The sequence below is a fragment of the Cicer arietinum genome, chromosome 6 (assembly GCF_000331145.2).
Source record: "Cicer arietinum cultivar CDC Frontier isolate Library 1 chromosome 6, Cicar.CDCFrontier_v2.0, whole genome shotgun sequence".
NCBI lineage: Eukaryota > Viridiplantae > Streptophyta > Magnoliopsida > Fabales > Fabaceae > Cicer > Cicer arietinum.
In genome coordinates, this window is record NC_021165.2 from 45,051,784 (window position 1) to 45,062,566 (window position 10,783).

General features: G+C 27.8%; 1 protein-coding gene across 1 annotated transcript; it reads left to right on the forward strand.

The window, feature by feature from the left end:
* The first annotated feature begins 7,467 nt into the window (after window positions 1-7,467).
* Window positions 7,468-9,482, forward strand: LOC101508646 (peroxidase 17-like). The gene is made up of 3 exons (XM_004515121.4): window positions 7,468-7,905; window positions 8,113-8,304; window positions 8,765-9,482. Exons 1-3 carry the CDS (start codon window positions 7,702-7,704, stop codon window positions 9,371-9,373), a joined length of 1,005 nt encoding a protein of 334 aa, XP_004515178.1. The 5' UTR covers window positions 7,468-7,701; the 3' UTR covers window positions 9,374-9,482.
* Window positions 9,483-10,783: the final 1,301 nt, after the last annotated feature.

The window sequence follows — 10,783 nt, forward strand, 5'->3', positions numbered from 1 at the left end:
TTTTTAATTGGCAAGCATTATATGAACTTTTAGCATATGAGAAATCCTTTTAAGGTGCATGCTTAGTTGAAAGGTTGTTTTGTGCATTTAAAACTTAAATGTTATGTGTTATCTGTTAATTTCGGTTGGTGACCCTTTACAACTATTGTGGAAATCTGGGCTTTTCCCTCAGATGAGAGCCAGGATGATCCTGCCGGTTCGTACCATACGGATGGGAATGCTTGACTGGAGCTATGTTAGGAGGATCTCACGGGGCGCGTGGAGATCACTCAGGGTGTATAGTTATAGTTTTTTTTGAAGAATGATCAGATTAGGATGACATAGACGGAACTTATGTTTTTTTTGGATTACGTTACCTTGAACTAGAAAACTATATATTTACTTATATTGTCAGCCTGACATGTTATTTTCGGTGGGTTACATGTACCACTTTTTGATGTGTAAATATTTTGGATTTATAATTTGAGAAACTTTTCCGCTGCTTGTAAATTATAATGACTCAATTATTTATCCAAAGGTATTTTCCTTAATTATTCATTGTTTCATGACTTTGTTTTGAAAAAAAAAATACACCCTCGCTTTGAAAATCGGGGTGTTACATGTTGCATTTGAGAAATGCTCGATCTTCATCATTGACTTTTCTTCATACTCTTAATGATCAACTTTTATTTCCTTGTAGACGGTTGATGACCAGAGCCATTTGTTCTATCATTAAATATGTGATTTAGCTTCTTATTCAGAAGATGACTTCACATAGTAATGTGAACAGTAATGTTATTGTATGGTTTTGACCTGAGCTTCATAACCTTGATCAACATAACTGTCTTCTAAGTTATCACATGCTCGTTCATTAGTGAACCTAGTCATTTGTTCATTAGCACTAAGTCACAACTGCTTATGTTGTTAATGTCGGAGAGTCAATAACATAAAGTCTTGCTATATCTTAGACTAATTTGAACAAAGAGTTAAAAATATTAAAATAGCATATGACGTTGCTTTAACTAACATTGTCATTACAAACTCACACATCCTAATCAAGGAAATGTAGGTCATAGTGAGCTTACAAACAATCACGTAAATAGAAAAAAAAAGTTCAATTCCATTACCACTTAAAGATAAGGTAAATCGACAAGGAAATCCAGGATTTGAGATCTACTAACTAGAGAACAACATCCCAAAATTTGAGATCCACTAAAAGCTTTGTTTTTTTTTTTTTTTAATGTTATAGCTCGTTTTACAAAGGTTATAAAAAAAAGTATAATTGCTCATGCAATCCTTTAATTTAATTTTATGTCACACTTCAGTTTTTTATCTTTTTTTTCTTTCTCGATTTAGTATTTTATTTAATTTTTTTAAGTAACAACTTGATCCTTTATATCTTAAAATGTCAACAATGTTATCTCCTTTCTTTACAAAAACTTAGAGAATTCATCAAAACCTTCATACAAAACCATCAAATTCAATATCAATTTCAAGAAAACTCATATATTCATCAAATGTATATATCAAATATTCAAATAAACTCATATTTCCATCTCCAACAACATCAAAATCATCAAATAAAGAATGAAAATATGAGTTTATTTGAAGACTTGAGTTATAAATTTGATGAAATTTTCATTATATTGAAGATGATAATTAATTTTATGAGTTTTATTTGAAAATTTTGTAAAAAAATGATAACATTGTTGGCATTTTAATACATAGAGGATCAACTTGTTACTTAAAATTAAATAAAAGACTAAATCGAAAAGAAAAAAAAAAGAGAAAAATGACTGATGTTTTACTTGAAATTAAGTTAAGGGACCGCATGAACAATTATTTCTAAAAAGAAGGATAGCAACATGTGTTCTTAGAAAAGATGAATCTAGTAAGAAACTAGACTAAAATGTTTATAGAGGTGTGATAACCTTTCTACTTCACCTGCCAACTTCAAGGTTGGATATTCTCGTTATTGTGTACTTATGTGCTAGGTTTCAACCTAATTCTAGATAATCACATATTATTGTTGTTACTAAAATATATCGTTATTTGAAAGGGAATACTAATCTTGCTTTGCTTTATAAGAAATCAATTGATTACAAATAGTAGGTTTTTGTGATGTTGACTATGCTGGAGAAAGAGTTAAAATAAAAAAACACCAATAATAATTTCAATTTAGAGAAAAAATATGATATCATGGTAAAACAAGCATCAAGGAACAATTGTCTTATCCACTGCAAAAGCAAAAGTAAAATATATCTCAGAAACTAGTTGTAGCACAAAATTGATATGAATGAAATACAAATTTGAAGATTACTAGATGAACAAGAGTAATAATCATTACGACTACTCATTTTGTTGACCCACCAACGATGTTCGAAGTTCCCGTTCAACCACAACAAGAAGTGGAGGGTGACACTACTTAACTTAACTTCTTAATGTATTGATTGTTGCCATTTGATGGAAATCTCGTTTCATCAATGAGCCAAGCGAAAGTTTGGTGTAAGGGTGGAGCACAATAAAACCCAATCTCGGGTGGTGGTCTACTTTGTAGGAACCAAGTTGATTTTATACTTAGAGTTTTGATGATAACAAACGTATTTTATGAGAACAATATATTTGACTTCAAAGAGTGTGAAAGAAAATTCATGTATTTGAAGAAAATCTAAACTAAGACTTGATTCAAATTTATAATTGAAGAAAATCTAAAATAAGATTTGATTCAAATTTAAAATTGAGGAAAATTTAAAATAAGATTTGATTCAAATTTAAAATTGAGGAAAATCTAAAATAAGATTTGATTCAAATTTATAATTGATGAAAATCTAAAATTAGATTTGATTCATATTTATAATCTTTGACTAAGTTGAGAAGAAGATATAATCAAGATTTGAATAATATTTGAAGAAGATTTGAAGAATATTTTATCAACATTTGAAGAAGATTTGATGAATATTTGAAGAAGATTTAATCAAGTTTTGAAGAAGATTTGATAAAGAATTGAAGAAGATTTGATTAAGGTTTATCTACAACAAAATACAAATGGAATTAATCTGAAGAATTTACAAACTCAATCTAAACAAAATAGGAACATAATCAATCTAAATAATAAACATTTCATTAGATCAAAGAAATAAAATTAACAAAATATATCAAATAACTCCTTAAATTAACTAATGAATAAAAGGTAAATAAGACTAAAAACAATAAAAAATATGCATATGATAAAGAGTCATAAAAAATAAATCCAAATATGAGAAAAGTATTATGTGTTTATTAAAAATTGCACAAGAAATATACATATATAAAATAAAATGAATGAATTTCTAGAAGATAGTTTAGCGACTTAAATCAACATTATGGCTTATTTAGTATAAACATATTCAAAATATAATATAGATGTGATCATTGTTTTTCTTGCACACTACAATATTAAGGTAATTCAGAAAGAAAATGTAAGAACAAATAAGAATGAAGAACATCATGAGATGATGTTTCTATATATAATTCAAGGTATAAGTAAGAAGATAATAGTTACAGTTGTAGAAATCAATATTCACCATAATATAAATGAAATTAAAAAAATCGCCACAATTTAAAAAAAAATAATAGTATACTACTATATTTATTTACTACATCATTATTTAATAGTAAAGATCATGATCATAAGTCACCCAAACAAAATATTATCACCTTCACATGCAACATATAAGATCATTGTTATTTCATAAAAATTAAAATTTTAAGTAACATATAAGATTATCAGTCAAAATATAAATTTAGTTTTTCTCGATTTACCATACCACCAATTCTTGTTATTCTTTCTTCTTATGAAATGATGTCTTTATATATAATTGCAAGCATATGAAATTTACACATCTCCTTATTATATATTATTTGTACTATCATTATCAAGAATAGAAAAATTTATATAAAAAACAAGACTAATTGAGATTTTATCAAGTCACTTATAATTCATCTCTACCTCACCAATTATCACAACATAAACATTGGTTATATAATTTATTATGTGACCTTTTATATTTTTACTCCTGCACTACTATTTTGTTTAATCACAATTGTGATTATTCTTTCAAAATATTTTTGAAATAATATTTTTAATTTTACTATTTCAAGAACATATTCAAGTGGTATAAAAACATTCACACGAGAACATTGTCTCTTATTTTATTGCATAAAAAGTATATTTGGATGATATAAAAAAATAAATTATCTTTTATTTTTTTTCTTTTAAATTAATACTAAGATCAAATAAATTATATAGATTTCAATTTTCATCTCAATGTGTTGTCCTCCTAGAATTCAACCATATTTTGCAATTCTATATGGATGATTGTTATTAAATTATTTGTTATTCAACAACTATAGCACAAATCCTAATGATACTTGAAAATATTACTTTTAGCAATTCTTCATGAATGTTTTAATATTAATTCTTCATGAACTATATCACAAATGATTTTTATAAACAACTATAAAAAGTTATTCATAATTTCACCAATACTACATAAATGTTTTAATCTTAAATTTTTTTGTTCTTCAATAACTATATCTCAAATAATCTTCATAAATAATCATAAAAAAATTAATTATTTGAGCAATTCTTCAAAAATACTTTTAATTTTAAATTAATTTGAAATTTAACAAGAATAACAAAAAAAATATATAATTATTATATATAAATCAACAAAAATTATCAACAAAATATATATGCAAAAATAAAAAGTAATTGACATGAAAAAAATTAGTAAAAAGATATTGTGCGAATCATGAATTCTTTTTCATTTTTACTTTTGCAGTCTAACGATATACCCTCCAAGCAAATCCCATAAATGGATATATAGTAATTGCAACATCAATATTTACATGTATTCTTATTGACTTGTATTTTTATTGACTTGTAAATTGGAGTAAAAAAGAAACTAATAACATGTATTATAAAAATAAAAATAAAAATAATTTAAAATATAAAAATTAACATATTCTCGAATTAAAAAAAATAATACAATAAATACAACAAATATTATTTCATATAAAAAAAATCAACAAATAACATATATTCGTAAAAATACATAATAAATACAATATTCATTCGGAATTTTGATATGTATATCCTTCTTTTTTTTTTTAAATATCCTACTTTGAAAATTATATACGTGAATGTCCTATTTTTTTTTTTTAAAGTAGGAAGTTGTTCTCTGGGGAAGCGACCAGCTGAAGGGAAAATTTTGAAAACTCAAGAGAAGCGACTTGTAACTGAGTCATTTTTTTGAGTTATATTTTAATGTTTGTTTGTTATTAGAGTTATTAATTTAATTATTTAAAAAATAAAAATACTAATAATAAATTAAAATAAAATATATTAATAAATTATAAATAAATTTTATATTTTAATTATTATAATTAAAATGATTAAATTATATTATAAATTTTAAAAAAAGACATTAAAATTAAAAATAAAATACATCAAATTTGTTGCAAAAAAAAATTATAATAACAATTAAATAAAAAGAAATTTATATTAATAACATGAAAATAAAACGAAATACATTAAATTAACGATAAAAAAAAACATCATATTTGAGAGGAAAAAAAACATCAAATTTATATCAATGATGTGCACCTAAATGACCCCCAGTCCCACATATAGGATGTCGTCGAACTCGTCTAGCTCTCTGAACAAGTTGCGGTTCATCTGGTTCATCATCATTTTGATCATTTTCTTCAATGTAAGTTGTAGGTGGATTAGAACCACTGCCACCTGCTTCTATTAAATTTTGAGATTGAGGATTATACATTGAATCAAATACAGCATAAGCCGACTCAGGAGTTGCGCACTGAGTTCCAAACAAATTATAGTGAAACCCATGTTCTGTCAAATAACTGGGTGTTGGTATTTCTAGCACCGACGAAACGTAAATACTGAAATGGCGGTCAATCATAAAATGGAACTTCAGTAGCGACGTGTAGGTGAGGTGATGATAAAGACAATTCTGCTGTGTTTTGTTGTTGTGGGGTTGATTGGAAGGTTGATTGTACATGAGGATATGACGACGGTTGTAAACGGAGATCACAGAAATATTGTTCTACATATATAAATAATTTGGTGTGTTGTATAAACCAAATCATATATTATGTGCAATGATATAAAACACCTTGTACGATGTTAGACAACCTGGAGACTTTGAAATGGTTAGACAACATACCTCGACAAGATGGATTCAAGCATTCGATGGAGGTAGTTGTTGGGGTCAGATGACAACCAACCTTGTGGAGTCGATCAACGCATTATTAAAAGGCCCGCACAACTTTCCCATCACTGCTTTGGTTCAATCAACTTATTTTAAAACAGGAACATTGTTTCCAACCATGGGAAAACGACATGCATCAATTTTAGCTTCTGGTCAAGTATACACAGAAACTTGCATAAAATTTATGAAATTGGAAATAAGTAAATCCAATAGTCATAGGGTGGATAGTTTTGATCGAAGCAACCATACTTTCATGGTCCACGAGACAGTGGTTCCAAGAGAAGGGCGACCAATTGGTCATTTCAGTGTAAACCTTTCTAACAAGTGGTGCGATTGTGAGAAATATCAAGCTAAACATATGTCTTGTTCACATGTGATAGCAGCATGTTTTAGCATAAAATATAATTATTGGAGCCTTATATCTGATATGTACAAGGTGGAAATGGTACTAAAAGTCTACGATAAAGCATTCCAATTCATATCAAACGAAGGATATTGGCCACAATATGAAGGTGTTAAGGTGTGTCACAATCCACTAATGCGGAGAGTCAAGAAAGGTCGCGCAAAGAGCAAACACATTAGAACATAAATGGACACTACAAAAAGAGTTTGAAGAAAATGGGGATTATGTCGGGTCTCTGGTCATACTAAAAAACATTGTCCAAATGTTGTTGACACATCTACTCAAATTTGATGTTTTTTTTTTGCAATTTATAATATAATTTAATCATTTTAATTTAATCATTTTAATTTAATCATTTTAATTATAATAATTTTTAATTATAATTATAATAATTATTTATTATAATAATAATAATTAAAATATAAAATATAAAATTTATTTATAATTTATTAATGTATTTTATTTTATTTTAATTTATTATTAGTATTTTTATTTTTAAAATAATTAAATTAATAACTCTAATAACAAACAAATGTTAAAATATAACAACAACAAAAAAATGACTCAGTTACAAGTCGCTTCCCTAAGAACGACCTTCTAGTAAGTTTTCAAAAATTTTCCTTCAGATGGTCGCTTCTCCGACCTCTTACTTTAAAAAAAAAAAAAAGAAATAGAACATTCTCATAAATAATAAATAATTTTAAAATAGAGTATTTTAAAAAAAAATAAAAAAATTTGTCAAAATTCCTATTCATTCACAGTAATAAATACAATACTACAATATCCATTCGGTCTCTGCAATAAATGCATTCAAAAGAGATACTATATTCTAGTGTTTTGAACAGAACAATAATGAAGGTCAAATAAGCCACTCACGAAGTCTCTGCAACTTCTTCTCCCTATAAATATCCATCGAATCAATTAGGAAACTTACCAAACAAAACAAACCTACATAAATACCACTTTCTTGTTTACTTCTTCTGTCTCCTCTTTTCCGCACACACTTCAAAACAAAGGGACCAAGCAACCAGCCAACCCATCACTATGTTTTTCTTTCTCATTTTCGTCATAAACATACTCATACTCACAACATCATCATCATCATCAGATCTTCGACCTGGGTTTTACTCAAATACATGTCCGAATGCTGAAATCATTGTCAGAGATGTCATGAAAAAAGCCCTTATAAGAGAACCTAGAAGTGTTGCCTCTATTATGCGCTTTCAATTTCATGATTGCTTTGTTAATGTATGTATAATCTCTCTACTCTTATCACCAAAATTCAATCCACTTACTCCGTTTTATTATTATTATTATTATTATTATTATTATTATTATTATTATTATTATTATTATTATTATTATTATTATTATTATTATTATTATTATTATTATTATTATTACAGAAAAAAAAGGTTTTTTATTTGTTTGAATGAGTTTGTTGAATTTGTGAAGGGGTGTGATGCTTCTATGTTGCTTGATGATACACCAAGTATGCTTGGAGAGAAATTGGCCCTTTCGAATATAAATTCGCTTAGATCATTTGAAGTTGTTGATGAGGTTAAGGAGGCTCTAGAGAAGGCTTGTCCAGGAGTTGTTTCTTGTGCTGATATCATAATCATGGCTTCTAGAGATGCTGTAGCACTGGTTTGTATCTTTCAATTCTTTTTTTTTTCTTCTGACTTATCAATATGACTCTTCTAGAGTGATACTTTACTGAATTGTCACTTTTGAGTTATCTCAAACAATGGTTAATATTTTAATTTTGTTTGCTTATCATATACACGCGTAGTATTAATAATTGATTTATTCAACGATATTGTTTATTTTATCATTTACAGTGAATTGATTTTTGAGATATTAATTGTTAAGGAAGAAAGTCTATTACATGTAACTTTACCCTTGTAAATAAATGAATAAATAAAATGTCAGTGTTTTAAAAATTGAATCCATCGGTTTCGTCCCGATTCTACCCCTTTAAAGAAGTTGAACCATGACCCTTAGGTCTCGTCAGTCGGACATAGTTTCAGAACAGATGCAATGTAGATACAATATTGACACTGCAGATGCAATGCAATGCAAACATACTAATGAACTTGTATTGCAGACAGGAGGACCTGACTGGGAGGTGAGACTAGGAAGATTGGATAGCTTGACAGCTAGTCAAGATAACTCAAGCAATATCATGCCAAGTCCGAGATCCAATGCAACCACTCTCATCAATCTCTTCCAGAAATACAACCTCTCTGTCAAAGACCTTGTAGCACTCTCAGGATCTCACTCGATCGGCAAAGGTCGATGTTTTTCAATCATGTTCAGACTATACAATCAATCCGGTAGTGGAAAGCCTGATCCTGCCATTGATCCTGCTTTTAGAAATGAGCTTAACAAACTATGTCCACTAGATGTTGATCAAAATGTGACAGGGAACCTTGATTCAACTCCTGTGATTTTTGATAACCAATATTTCAAGGACTTGGTTGCTGGGAGAGGATTTCTCAACTCTGATCAAACACTTTACACTTTCCCTCAAACAAGAGAGTTTGTGAGTTTCTATAGTAGAGATCAAACTGAGTTTTTCAAAGCATTTGTAGAAGGGATGTTGAAAATGGGTGACTTGCAGTCCGATCAACCTGGCGAGGTTAGGAGGAATTGCAGAGTCGCCAATCCTCGTCCCGCTCATTTCTTTTCTGAACACAAGATGCAAAATCCATAAATCAATATAATTACATATGGTTGTAACCTAAGAGACTTTGATTAATAAGACGATAACTTCGAATTTTTGAAACAACAAATTTACAACAAAATAATAGTATTTGAAGGAACTCATCATCCCAATTCCATAAGCAATAATCTTTTGTTTTAATGTTCTCTACAAAAGGTATGTTATTAATGTTGCGAAACTTCGTTGGTGTTGCATTATTAATTTGACGTTTTATTAAGAAAAATATATAATAGCTACTAATTTACTAGGGAAAATAATTGAGCAGGAGAAAAAACTATGGAAAAACCAAAAGTTTTGGAAATGTAATTGTTGTTACGGTAAAAAGTGCATTGCGATGCACGTTTGACATTTGCTTTCGTTGAAATAAAAACCAAAAAATTTATATTCCCAAGGTGCAACTCAAGTGGTTGAGCAGGAATTTGAGAAGGATATTAGAGGTTGAAATCTTGACTTCTATTTCATGACTAAAATTAGTTAATTGCATAATCTCATGCTCCCATCAAAATGAAATAAAAATAAAATTTATAGTTAAAAAAATTAATATATTTAATTAAAATTAAAATAAAATACATCAAACTTTTAATTATTATTTTTAATTATTATTTTTAATTATATTTTATTTTAAAGTAGTATTCACGTAACACTAAGAGTAACCAAATAAAAGAAATAAGAAAATCTATAAAATTTATAATATTTAATATTTTATATATAATTGAATCTCATTACTAGTAAGTGGTGGCAAAATTGGTGATCTTCGCTCATCATTAATAATAGAACGGGAGAAGGAGAAAATGTAATGGGAGTAATAGAGTTTATATGAAGAGCAATGATATTTAAACATATTTTTAAACACAAACACAAGTGACCCCCACACTATCTCTCTCTTCATTTAATTTTTCTTATTTTTTTTTACTTTTTCCCTTTTTTTTTTTTGTCTTCCTCTACAAAAACAAACAAACCTCGTACATTCATATTCTCTTTCTTCCATAATTCTTCATTCTTCCTTTTATTTACTTATTTTAATCAAAATTTTAATGAAGTAACTTGAGCAACCTTGTCTCATCACTTGCAAGATAACCTTATCTCCTAACTTGAGTTTCAATTTTGTCTTTGGTTTATTGATGGTTTTTTTTTAGACATTAGTATTGAGAAAAATTGCAATTGTTATTTAGTCTTTTTCATTACAACTCTTTCAAAAAAATTGTATAATTATTGTCATGAACTATTGATATCAAATCTTAAGTTATGTAAAGTTAAGTGTGTTGGAACCAAGATGGTGTAAAGAACAATTCCTTACTAGTTTGGTTGATAACAAAAAAAACTATGCCTCTATTATTTTGACTCTGCTTTTGATATTCACATATTAATATATGACTCTGATAATCATATGTCTGCCTCCAA

Coding starts and splice junctions, on each gene's coding strand:
- LOC101508646 (XM_004515121.4), top strand. CDS start 7,702: ATGTTTTTCTTTCTCATTTTCGTCATAAACATACTCATACTCACAACA. Junction 7,906..8,112: donor TTCATGATTGCTTTGTTAAT/GTATGTATAATC, acceptor GAATTTGTGAAG/GGGTGTGATGCTTCTATGTT. Junction 8,305..8,764: donor CTAGAGATGCTGTAGCACTG/GTTTGTATCTTT, acceptor CTTGTATTGCAG/ACAGGAGGACCTGACTGGGA.